The sequence below is a fragment of the Phlebotomus argentipes genome, unplaced genomic scaffold, assembly GCF_947086385.1.
Source record: "Phlebotomus argentipes unplaced genomic scaffold, Phlebotomus argentipes genome assembly contig_32, whole genome shotgun sequence".
NCBI classification, from domain to species: Eukaryota; Metazoa; Arthropoda; class Insecta; order Diptera; family Psychodidae; genus Phlebotomus; species Phlebotomus argentipes.
The window spans coordinates 1,125,442-1,139,216 of NW_026776187.1; the positions used below are offsets into that span (position 1 = coordinate 1,125,442).

General features: G+C 39.0%; 1 protein-coding gene across 3 annotated transcripts in view; it reads left to right on the top strand.

Moving 5' to 3' along the window:
* Positions 1 to 7,958: 7,958 nt before the first annotated feature.
* LOC132264195 (BAI1-associated protein 3) overlaps positions 7,959 to 13,775 on the top strand; it is a 37,539-nt gene continuing 31,722 nt past the window's right edge. Inside the window, exons 1-2 of one of the 3 annotated variants that reach the window (XM_059764304.1) lie at positions 7,959 to 8,427; positions 12,803 to 13,053. In XM_059764304.1, the coding sequence (XP_059620287.1) occupies positions 12,915 to 13,053 (139 nt within the window). In that variant the 5' untranslated portion in view covers positions 7,959 to 8,427; positions 12,803 to 12,914. Of the gene's footprint in view, positions 8,428 to 8,787; positions 8,875 to 12,796; positions 13,054 to 13,775 lie in introns of those variants that run through there. The other 2 variants (XM_059764307.1, XM_059764306.1) reach the window with 2 other exon arrangements.

The window sequence follows — 13,775 nt, forward strand, 5'->3', positions numbered from 1 at the left end:
AAAAAAATTCCCAACTTCGTGTCTCTTGATGTCGATTTTTAATAACTTTCCTCGATTTACTGTGGCGCCGTGAGAAGATGGCCACAAAGTGGAGTCACTTTGTCAGGCTGTGGAGAAAAAGCTTAAAGCTTTCCCGACACGTGTAGCTTTTTCCTTACAATCGAAATGGTTGTTTTCATTGAGCCACAGAGAGAAAAATTGGGGATGGAGAGGAAAAAAACAAGACATATTTTGGTGAATAAATCCCCGTCAAAAATAGTCTTCTTCTATATTTTCATTAGATCAAGCGAATTGATCTCTGCGCCATTCCCCATTGCCTATCCTCGGCTTCATGGCTTGTGAAATAGAGTGGATGAAGTGGAGGGAAAATGTCGAAGGAAAATACAGTGTGTCCAATTTGAGTTGTGATTCATCGCTAGGTTTATCAAGAGTGTGTGCGAGAGAGAGGGACTTCCGGTGGAAAACGATGGTAATTTATTTCTGGACACTCCACTTTCCCATCGAGTCTCTCTGGTAAATTTGACTCTTCCGGTGACATCGAACTCGAAGATACTTCATTTTCTGTCAATACAACTTGGAGAAATTCTTAATTCACCCCTGGACAATGATGTTCGAATTGGTTTTAGCCCAACATCCGCCCGATGTTGTGCGAATTGTGGGAGTAATTTATGGATTTTTTATTGTAACGGAAATACACACACACACACACACATAATAACCAGAACAAATCCATTTCCTCTTTCAGTATTCCAATGGCATATTTTTCGCCCCTCCAAATATCAATCTTCCTCTCAAGGCGGGATGGGATTTTACCTCTCAAGAATATCTGGAATTGTTTGGTTTGAGCAAAAATCGACACTCTTTTGGTGTCCTCTTGTTCTTTTCGCAAAGGGTGTGAGAAAATGTGTGGCGCAATTTCATGGTGTGTTGAGAAGAGGGAAAAGAGCTTTCGTAGCACTAAAATGGATTCCTTCTCTTCTTCATGGGAAACTTTAAGATTGACGACTGAGCGCGTGAGTGTTGTGAAAAGTCCGTCAATTTTATCTGCCAGCGCGGAAAAGCTCAAAAGCTTAGAGGCAAATCACATGGAAAATGTCACAAGACCTCAAATATTTTACTCACTGGGTGGAAAAGGTGAAAAGGTTTTACATTTTGTATTATAGGTTTTTCCACAATATAAGCAGTTCTTTTGCACAACATTTTATACATTATTGATGTAAAAATCGCTCCTCAATTGCTGTAACTCAAATATAAGAAAGCCCAAAATCATATCAATTTCATTCACAAATGAATTTCTAACGCGTCCGCTTCCTGATTTTTCCCCAATTTGCCATCCTTGTTTACTTTTCCTGGCATTGCTGGAAGTTTTCCAATTAATTCCGCAATGTAATTGTGACGAGCATCTTGTGAGTTCTATCTTATGTGTTTGTAATTTCCAAAAGTCGTGAAATAATTAATTTTCACCACTGATGGTTTTCGGCGATGTAAAAAACCGTCCATCCAATTATATTGGCTTCCTATTCACATTGGTTCGTCGGTGTCATTGGCATTTTTTGGGCTTCCTCCATCAACTTCTCTCACTCTCGCTGAAATGAAATTGATGAAAACGACACATTCGGATGATATAATGAATTCAATTTCAGTTCTATCAGCAATTCTCCATCCTATCCATGTCGCAGGGCTCTTCCTTATACGTGATGGAATGCATTTAAGTGGATCCAGCTTCTAAATTTACATTTTATCAGGAATATTGATTCAGTTACACCACAAACACTGAGAATGGCGTGAGAGTGAATTATGTTGAGGAATATCATCTCTAGGGTTTTGATATGAAATTAAAGCACATATACGGGTTGAATATCATATGCAGATTTTGAGCTTTCAATTCCAAAGTAATCCCATTTCAGCTTGCGGCACATAATGTACATTTAGTACGGGTTTTGTCTAACTTACACTGACAGGGGGACATGGAGCGTGTTTATCAATTGCTGCAAGAGAGTATCTTATTGTGATTATAGCTGGGAAATAGTGTGAAAAGTTTGAGGTTTTCCTGGCGAGAGATTGTGCCCATTTTCTGCTTGTCTAATCTTATTAGGCAATTTCTCTGCTGCTTTACAAATCATTTCACAATTTTCACTTTAAGCCACAGACTGAAGAGACTGGAGATGATCATAAAAAAAAAGATTCTGAGTAGTGGAAGGGGGGAAGATTTGCAAGAATTTCTTAATAATGCAATATCAGGAAGAAGAAAGTGGGTGTAGGGAAAGTGTGAGGTGTGGCATAAAAATGTGAAATAAAGAGCGTCATATTTGTATAAATTTTAATTTATAAACACCCCCAAATTTCCGTGATATACGAATTTATAATTCAGCTGTTACCACCTCAAACCCTCTTTGGGGAATTCCTGCGGTGGGAAAAGCTCTCACCGGGAAAACTCTCGTGACTAGGCTGAGGCGTGGGGAGGGCTTTTTTCGTTCAGCCATCAAAAAATATTACACATTCTCGCAGCCTTCATCATTTTGTAAATAATACAATACACTTCTCTCGGTGTGTGAGATGAAAAAGCTCTGCTGCTGGGCTGGGCTTTTTGACGCGCACTGCAAGTTTGAGGGGTTTTGCGTTCATTTTTCCTTTTGTGACTCGTGCGGTGTTTAGTTGTTGAAATTAATGGTGTATTTTATGCCTTTTTCTCGCGTTTGCCCATTGTACAAAGTGGCTTTTGTGTGTTCCAGGCCATGTGAGAGATATGAAATGAAAATGGTACACACATAAAATATCCATCGAGTTGGACTTTCTGCGTGTCTAAAGTCGAGTGGGGAGAAAATTGTGCGATTACGCTGGTTGCGAGAGGTTTTAATTCTGAAAAGGAGGGTTGAAGTATAACTTTGAAGCGAGATGTCCTGTGAATACCCTCATTTTGGGCGAGATTCTCCTTTGTTCTGTCTCCAAAATTGAACAATAGAACTTTTCTTCCCGCTCACACTTCCAGGGGGCAAAACTGGCGGGAGATTCCATAACAATTAAGTATTGGACTTGCAGTGTTTTCCTCCGGATATTTTTCGTGTGCGTTGTGAGGTGGAAAAAATTGCTTGTCGAGCTTCTCTATTGTGCCTCCGGTTGGGCTTGGAAAAATCATCCTTCATTCATTAAGTAGGTTCGGGTGAAGGAAAACAATCCTAAAGTCTTAGGGAAATTTCTTCATTGTGGGCGAAGGAGTGAGTAAAAGGAAAATCCTGATGAAAGTCTCAGGGGTTAGCGTTATTCTTCTCGCCTAAAATGGATGGGTGAATTCGGTTGTCGTGTGAATTTTTCCCTGTATCCCAAATACTATAGTGAAAATACTCACTCTATCACATCATAAATTGGAAGCTCGTGTTACATGAAAAATAGGGAGAATAGCGATCAATTTCCATAAAGTGAGATTTCCCCGATAATCACCAATTGGGTTGGAATTGAATCAAAACATTTTCTCTCTCGCTCTCTCGAGATACACAATATCACTATGCGGAAAATTCTCTGCAGTGCTTTTCACGATAAACGGACGCAAAGAGTGAATGTAATTATTGGAAAGTATCACAACAATGTGCTTCTGTAATATATTCTGTCCTCTGGCATTTGCGCGCAAGTGGCTCTAAAAGTATGAAGTTAATTAATGAAAATTTGCACCGTAATGAACAACCCTGTACATTGTCAAATTCTATAAATTCATATTAATGCAGGGCAGGTGCTAGAATTTTGGTGCTTCTGCATTGTGTTGAATCACGATAACATTACATTAATTTCCGTCTACCAACAATTTAAAGAGTCCTTTACTTCCATTTTTATCTTTTTTCTATGTTGTGGAAATTTCATGACTGCATGTCTCTATCATAATTCATATCTTCTCCTTTTTGTCGCTTTTACTCTCAGTGTGCATTAGTGTGTAATTTAAAATCCCAACTGACGTCCATGTCTGATGGATTAACTCCTTTTCATGCTCGCTCTCGCGCCCTCTTGATCTTTTCGTGGTGTGACGAGGAGGCTTGTGGTATTTTCGTGAATGCGGGCGCGGGGGTGGAATGATAACGTTGTACTGAATGCGTGGAATGTGTCACGACATGAGGCGAGAATTCATGCTCGAGGGGTGAAAAAATTGTTGTCAGGAGGATGTCTTTCAGTGTGAATGAAGGCGATAAATAGGGAGTAAAATCACGCTACAATAGCACGATACAAGATATGCATTGTGCGGATATAATGGTTGGAAAAGAATTTATGTAAATCCTCTAAATGTTGAATATGTTGAGCATGTGTGTGTGCCAAAAATTGCCTATGAATTCAATTAGCATAAGAGACAACTTGGCATTATGCAAATTGTGTGATGATATGAACTTTGACGCCTCCTTCGCATTGTACATTGAGACATTCCGGGGAAATGTGGCAATGTCAAGGCAAAGAAAGGGATAAGTATACTTGTGATTCTAATGGAAAATGTACTTTTTTCAGAGAATTTCATATTGAAAACATCCCAAGAGCTGCAATTCTTACAATGCGCTGCGAAGCGGAAGAGGAGAAGGGGAGATTTCTGGAAGTTCCCACGGGTGTCTCAGGAGAAGGCAGGATTTACGTGAGACGACGTACAGTTTGGGCACATGACGACTGTCTTGGGATGATGTGTGTGTGTGAGCAGAAGATGGTTGAGAATTGGTGGATGGCGCAAGGAAGACGAGGAAGGAAAGGTGAGTGAGTGATAACGAAAAATTGTGCAAAGAAAGGACCATGAAAAATCGATTGGAATGAAAGACGCGTGCGCTCTTTACCTGTTTCACACAACCTGCTGCTCTCCAGCCAGAAGCTCGCAGTGGGTGGATGACACCATCTGACGAGTGTGACTTCGCTTGGGTCAAATGCACCAAGAAGAGCATCCCTCCTCTGTTCATCCCTGCCATTGCATTTCCAGCCCCATTCATCTCTCTCAATGGGGCGAAAGTTGCGGGGAGTGAATGTAAAATGATCTTGCAGGAAAATTATCCGTTCTCGGGTCGTCAGGAGAAACGGGATTGAGCAGAGCAATGTGCGGTGTCACTTGAAAAGAGAGCCCCACCCCGAACAGATGGGTATATTGAGGAAGTATCCGATTGTGTCTCGATCATTAGGAGCTTTTGGTGTATCCTTCAAGGAGAGAATGTCAATTGGACTTCTTTGCAGCGCTGCAATTTTCACAATGTCTTTTTTAGGGGTTGTGTTTTCTTACGTGCGCACTTTGGGCTGAAATTTTCCACTGTTTTACCATATTTGATTAACTTGAAAGTTTCCTATTTTAATTAATATTTTGAAATTATTGTATAATATTTAAAGCTTCACTCAAAAAAAAGAAACAACAGATTTTCAGCAGATTTTCCGAAAAAAGCTATATTCAACTCACTGCACGTTGAATAATTATTACACAAAATGCATTAAGGATGTTTCACATAACTTTTACTTCCGCACGGCTAAATCCGCGCGTGAATGGCGAGCTTTTTGCATGCGGCAAGGCCACTAAAATCAGAGTGCAGATTATGCTTGCCCCTGTTGGGGTTTTGGAGTGCTAAAATCAGGGAGAAAAATGACCTACCCCATGGCAGCGAGTCTAGAGCAGTAATCAGAGTTGCGAAGAGCAATTTCGCCGCTGACAGATTGTTCGAATGGGTGTGTGAGGAAAAATTGTGTTAAATGTGGATGGTTTGTGAATGCCAAAAGGGTTGACTAGCGCGATGGAGCGAAAATTCAGAGGGGAGAATATCGTACGAATAAGTTCTTGATGGAAAAAATCCATATATAAATGAGCAAAAATTCAAATGTTTAAAAAGCTCTATTGAGTAACAAATACAATTATCCTAATTTTGCTCTCGTCCAACAAGTTCGCGCAGGAAAAATGAATTAAAATGGACATGGAACTTTTTTTCTCTCTCATCCGTGAGCTTTTCATCCTCTTTTATCGTGGGATTTTTCTCAAATAAACCCAAAATCTTCTCGCATTCAGCAATTTTTTGCGCTATGATCCATCATCAAATGGTCCACGGATGCCTTTTTCTCTCTATACCTATGAATGTATAGTCGAACAGCCCAGTAAATGGCAGATAAAGTGAATGGGAGTGAAATGGCCAGCGAGTTGGAGATTGAAAATGCTCAAAATTAATCGGATTAAAAACTCTCGTTGAAAATTCGATTTTGTCATGAATGTATTCCAGAAGGGAAAATAGTGCTGTAATTTATGTTTCTGCAAATACGAGTGAAAGGGTTGATGTAATGAATGACGAGCATAATGGAAACTTTTGCAATTTTCCGTGTGGAATTTTTCCGGGAATTCCGCTGAATATTGAAAAAAAAATAACTGGTGAGTGAGAATGTTGATAAAACTTCCTGTGACTTTGGTTTTCCATATCGTGTCTCTCAATCACGCACTGGCCAAGTTATCGCTATATAGTGTCGTTTTCTGTTTAATTTCTACCTCCCACCACCTGAAAGCTATCAAACTACCCTCTCATCAATTTTTCTACCCTTTCCGCCTCAGTAAAACAGACACACATGTTCAGGGCGGGAGAAATCAATTCATTAGGTCACTCTGAGGTGGTTCATAGTGCGCAATTTCCGCCTTCGCACTGCCGCTGGATTTCCACCGGGAAAATAGTTAAGTTGTGGGATGATTTGGGGGGTGGGGAGACTGTGAAAGAGACAGAAAATTACAGCTGAACATCACGCATTTCAGACTCATTCTCCTTCGACATGAGAGAGAATAATTGTTAGTCATTGATGTGACACGATTTCTTGCACGCCATCCGCTTCTTCAGTCCATTCAGTCGGTGGTAATGCCAAGTTTGGAATTCTGAACACACTTTGCATTGCAGTGGGTGTATTTATCCCCCATGAAAATGCCTTTAATTCCTGTGTGGGAGCATCGATCTAACTCAATTCGTCTGGCATCTTGCCTGTGAGCATCAATTGGAAATTATTGGATGTAATTCATCTAATTGGTGACTTATTTGCACCTCCGCGTCGCTTCTTAACACTGTGAAATGTTAAATATTACACTAAAATTAAATGAGCTCAATGTTTTCAGATTAATCTCATTAACCTGATCAATTGCCGAGTTCTACTGATGAAAATAGCACTTTCCTTAATTGTGGAAAGGTCAAACGTAGTCGCTAAAGTACCTCTCTTCATCTATATTTCCGTTTAAGTCAGCACTTTTCAATTCTTAAAAAGTTGCATTAAATTGAAAATTAAGCAGATTTTTGATAGAGTCAAATTAAATTGAAAGTATTTCCAAAAACATCAAGAGATCCACGCATAAGATTGTCAGTTAGTTTTTCCAGTGTTAAGACCATCTATTTATATGAAATGATTTATCAAATTTGTATAAACTATGATATTAATTCGCTATTAAAGTTACTCTGTAAAAATTGTCTTTTTAATGCACAAATTGGATTAATTTGAAATTTTCTGAGGTTTTTTTTGTACAGATTTTCCGTGAAAAATTGCTTTTTAGCACGCAAATAATTTTTTCAATGTATTTGAAAACCAATTATGCAATCTGAAAAATCTTCCTCTCTGTATTTGGCAGTTTTCGGAATTCGCACTTTCTCCGCGCTTTCTGCCATTCTCAGTGATTTTCTCACGACTGATTGTTTTCGTGCGGCACAATTATATCTGTATTTCTTCGAATATGTACGTAACATACATACATGTCAAGGATTACTGACTGTGTCTGCGTGCTCTCCTCGGCAAGTTTTCCCGCTCTTTCCACTCCTGGAAAATGTCTCTCGCATTCTCTCTCGCGATCTCTCCACGCGCTCTCGCTGTTAGTTTGTGTGCCCATCTTTTTCCCTGTTGACTTGAGGGAATGTCGGGGAGGGTTTCACAGGGTGGTTGGGCGCAGATAAAACGCAGTCGTCAATTCAGTCGGTGGTGAGCTTCGGTCGGCAGCAGACGCTCAAAGTGGGGCGATACTGGCATTCCGTTGTCGTGTTTTGTATTTGTTCCTCCAAATATTTCCAAGTGACATAAGTGGCGGAATTGATGGTGGAAAACGTTTATCCTTTCTCGAAAAATTGCAATCCCTCTGTTGTTTATCCGATGCACAAGCCAGTGTACACGTTGTGACGCTTGTTTGAACAATTTTAATGAATATGGACAGTTGTGTATGAACGCAGAAAGAGAACTTCCATTATTGGAGCTTTTCCCAACCCACTCACTGTCTGTGTATACATTGTGTGTACATTGGGGCTGAGCGGAAAAAAAGTGTCACTGAGCAGCATATTAAAAAAACAGAGACTAAATTTTTTCAATGATTTTATCGCCGCGTTTGCTGAATTATCCATTGAAGTGACTTTTTGCTTTTTTTTCTAAATTTCTGTGATTAGGGAATTTGGCTGGATATTTTCGAGAGAATGAACAGCACATTTCTTTAAGGTTGTACATTTAAGTCTGTCTTTTTTCATCTCCCACTTCTTATGCATGTGTTTTGGGAGACAAAATTTGCCTATTGTGAGATTCTCTTGAATTCTGTGATGCGAACTATAAAGAAAAGTGAGAAGAGATGAAGGAAAAGTCTCTTTTCGTAAACTGAATTTACTATGTATTTATCTATCCCCGAGTCGCTTCACTTTATCGAGCGAAGTCAAGACATACGAACACGGAATGAGTGTGAGTTTTGTCTAAGAGTGCCACTTGCAATCTGTTGCATGTGAATTTTCTTAATGGGTAAGCTTTTTGTCTTAGAGATTCTTCTCTGCAAGCTTAAGTGGAAACAAAGTGGAAAATCATAAATCTTTGATAAGTTGAGGAAAGTGATATAAATTTTAGGGGGTGATTTTGCTGTTGCTGCGAAGGGAGAATGTAATTACATTTTTTAATAAGGTAAATTTCATTAAGTGAATTGATAAGGAGACAATTTTCCTCCCTCTGTATTTCCACTGATTAAATATTACACTCTGTTGCCTTCACGCGGAAAGGCTCGAGAAAAACCAGGCGAAAATGGGCCGCATTCATGAAAATCTCTGAGTATTATGAGAATAAAATATTTTATTGGTTCAATTCAAAGAGTTTTCACAAATTATGATGTTTAATTATAGTTTTTTCTATAATTCCAACCAATTAGTGTCTTATGAATATTCATACTTTCTTATTAACCAATTTCGCCACTGTCGCTCAATACATATAGTGAATGAAGTTTATTCGCGTTTGGCGCACCTTTGGGTCTCTAATCTCGGGCCTCGTGTTATCTCAATAAACGTTCCACTTATGAAAATGCGCATGAAAATTAATAAATGAGGCCTATTTGTGCTACAATTCATAATCTCTTCTTCACCGCGGCGGAAAATGCGAGAATTAAGGGTGAAAGAAGTATACCTTAGAGGGTGATTCTCACGGAAAAATGGTTGGGATGAGATTTCATCGTGGAGCTCATACGGAAAATGTCAGAGGAAGAACGAGAGACTTGTGAAGTTATGGAGAGAGAAAAAAAAAGTCGCAACACAAATATTTAATTTAGTCTGAAGGGTGGCTTGTTGTGGGGGAGAGAGACTGAATTGTAGGATTAATAAAATGAGGAACAAAATCGATTTACAATGAAGCCACTCAACCATGCAAAAATATATTTTCATTGTGTGTCTCCTTCTTCACTGTATGTTGTTCTTCCATCCCTTTTTCCCTCCAATCCACCCTCAATGGTTGGTTTTTCAACTTCGCCGTGAATTATTAATCGTGCAAGAAAGTAGGTGAAATTGAGTTTTTATAAGGCACTTTCGTATCGATTCAATTATAAATTGTACCTTTACGGTATACAAAGTCGCTCTGCAGGACGCCAACAATAGATGCACATATTCATTGGGGGCAGAAAAGCTGTACAATGTGTGTAATATCCATCGGTGCATTGTTGGTTTCGGCGCCCAGAACTGTGCTCTATGATAAAGACTGACTTTTGACTGGAAATCTGTTGATCATGGACGGAAGGCTCGAGACTCTTCCTCAGCAGGCTCAGTCTGTTTTGTAGAATCCGAGCTTATCTGTTCTTAATATTTTGTATTAGTTAATACATTTTGTGAGAAATCACGGTTTGTGGTTGAAACATTAAAATATTAAAGCTCTTTGTTTTGCGCTTTTCTACCTTAATTCTGTCACCCTGCGACAAATCCTTGCTACGCCACTGTGTATCAATTGTGCCGAAGAATGAAATAGCGCTTTGTTTCCCTTGGGATTCGATAGGACACAGATGAGAATTCAAATAGTTCTTCGCCCAATCAACGTGGGAAGTATTGAGGAAAACAAGATAGAGAGATTGTTAATCTATTGTCTCATATTTCTCATATATTCTCCGTCCTGCTGAGGACATTCACATTAGATGGTATGTGATTTCACAATGGGATAAAATTTCAATTTCCCCCCTGCGCTCATATTGTCGCACAATGACTCTCCCTCGCAAATAACTTATTTTCACCGGGAGGTGGAAGAGGAAATTTTCCAATTATTTTTGCACAAAAGACACAGTCACAATTACCATGGCGTGGAGTCCTTGCCGATGGTACTTTCGCAACCCAGAATTCTCCGCAAGTTCAATCGATAAAACTTCAGGATATATCACTTTTCCTCATAGAAATTGTCGGTGAGAATGTGAGGAAACTGCGGGCGACATTGGGAGAGCTTTTACCAGGCGTCTCCATCTTTAGTAATTTATTTAATTACGCTGAAATTGTATTTGTTTTGCACTGGAGATAATTACTGTGGGCTCTCAATGGGAGTCTGTCCAAGTTCGCGTGGCGATGGCAAATTAAATTGCACTCCGGGTGGCGAAGACATCTTTTCCTTCAGAGAGGCCGTGGCGAAGCTGTGGGATTTGACCGTAAATTGTTCCCAACACGAACAATTCGAGGTGTAATTGTGAAAAATTATATCGACATTCTGAGGCAGAATCAGAATTAATACGAAGCGATGGTGGAAATTATTAATCTCTGGGGAGAATGGACACATTAGATCGTGATGTGGCCATAAGTTTGTGGGGCCTTGAACCACCTGTTTGGCCTCGGTATCTTGCCAGATAGTGCACACAGTTCTCACCCTCATGTGGATTAAGATGGGCCACATTTCTGGCATGCTCGAGCGCTATTCACAAGTTGGAATTATGTTGTTTACCAAAATTAGCATAGAGATTATGCGATAAATTTTATGCCACTCAATATTATATTAGCCAATTGCCTATCTCATGAGCTCAACAGTAGAAAAATATTTCCATATACAAATTCCACCACATATTCAACAAATATTTTATCGTTCATAAATAATAAAACGATGTGGCGCACTTGTTGAGCTAAAAACGTTCTATATGACGAGTGATTTTGAGGCGCATATTGAGAAGGAAAGTGGAAATTTCACTGTGAAATAATCATATTTCCTAATTAGTTTCACATTAATGTGTATATTGTTGGAAAATGAATGCTCACCTGTTCTTGACTTCACGGTGAAATGTCAAAGGGAAGTAATTGGCAGTTTCATCTCACAATTTCTCCTACAATGCTAATATGTTAACTTTGTGCCATTCTCACAAAGGCGAAGAAAAAAATATTTGAAATTCCATAGCAGGTAAATTTACCTTTGGCAGCGTAATTGTTTGTCATGAAAGAAAACTCCTGTGAAGTATGAAATGTATATATTAATTTCTGTATTAATTTTCAGTATAAATTTCTCAAGATATTATTTCAGAAGGTAGGAAATTCTTGCCAAAACATTCGCCCTCTGCAATTATGAGTCTTCCTATACAGTTTATTTAATTATCTCTCTTACTGAGCCTAACATGAGGGCGGGTGAGATGAATTGTGCACAAATAGAGGCTAAATATTTTCCTCTGTTTCCAATACTAATTAATTTATTAAGTGTGACGGAGATTGTCGAGACAGAGAGGTGAAGTTCTATCCAACATGAGGGCGCAGATAGAATGAGATTTCATCTATAGTCATAGCTGTGTGGCTGAGCTTTTCCCTTTCAAGCCACTTGTGGTTAAATTGGCACACTCAGCTGAATGTTAAGGCGCGTATTTGTGCTATATACAATTTTCTTTCTGCAAAATGTATGAAATCTTTTCCACATTAGCAGCGCTGAAGTATATAAAAGTGCCTTGAAATAATTCATGAGGTCAAATTAATCCGATTTAAGGCTTTAGGGGGTTTTTGTGAGAGTGTTGCAAGATGCCGCAGAAATGGTTGTGCACTTTTCATCCCCTCCGTTGGCGTGATGGCGAACTCAAGAGATGAAAATGACGTGTGCATGAGGTGCTTTAAAGTTTGAGAGTCCTTTTCTGTGCGACGAGAGCGCGGTGAAATGTCTTTCTCAACGTGCACGGAGTGTGTCACTTTTTATTCCACACAACACACATGAGAATAAGGATGAAATGAGAGAACAAATTACCACATTGAAAACTTTGTGTCATGGAGTTTTACTAAAATTTCTTCTCCCGCTTTTCTCAAATACACTCGTTGCATTTTTGATTGCGAATCCTTTTGGGAGCATTAGAGGAAGGAGTACATGTTACAAATTACATTGGGTTAATATCTTTAAGACTCACATATTAGCTTGAAACATTAATGGTAAGGAGCTTTGTGAAAATTCCATGTAATAATTAAATACCCATCCCAGTAGTGCACTTTGAAATGCACACACTTTTTGCTGGATAAGCAAAAAAAATGTGGAAATGAAGCAATTTTTTGCCTGATGCATAAATGTAGCAAGATTTAATAATTTCATATCTTCCTCTACTCTCTACTAATTATCACTCTTCTATATTCCAAAGATCCAGGCGACTTGTACAGCTGTCGAGAGTTACTGAACGCTGAGAGTCCCGAAGTTCCTTACTACTAAGGAGCGAGCAGGAGGAATTTGGTGACGTCGGAGAGTGTGAGAAATTCGATATGAGTTTCTTCAGTTCACTTCAGCAGTATGTGACGAGCGGTGTGGCGGGATTAGGACTGAGTCCACGGAGATTCTCAATGTCACGTCAAGAATCGACCGAAGCACCGCAAGACAAGGGAAACAATTCACATGTTCATGGTGAGTTTGTTTGGATATATTGTATACATTAGAACAGCCACAAGTGTTTCATAAGACATGCATGGCGAGCTTTTGAGAGCTTTTGCAAGTTTTATCGGTCATGTCATATAATATTCGTATCATTGCCACAGGATATTTCCTTTTCATCTTGATTATAATTTCTCTAATACAATTTTTAAGACGGAGTCATGATAGAATTTTGCTTTAGAAGTGTCTATCTATGTCTATTTCCGTGGAAAATCTGGGGATTTATTGGCAGACAGAGCCTTAGAATTTAACGTTTGACACACACACTGTCTGTATATTTATGCTCTTCTTCTGGCATTTTCCATATACAGCAAAAACACTATTTATGAGACGTTCCTAAAGCTTCATCCCTAGTCAGTTGCTAGTTTATTTATGTTTTAATATAGACGGAAAAAAGTTGTGGAACGCGGAAAATCCATCAGCTTTCGTAATCTCTCTTCCTGGAACACTCCTAAAAATGCCCCTGCCTTTCTCTCTCGCTATTGTACATTTCATTATGACATATTTTGATTAATAGTAATGCTTGTGTTATTTTGGACGTAGAGATGAAAATTCCATTTATCATTTGCATTAAAATATTTGTTAACAAGCTGAGCATTTGACGAGGGATATTTTCTCACTGAGATTTTCGACGATGCGTCATGAGCCACCATAAATAAATTAAACTATTTTCCACCCTGGATAAAGTAATGACA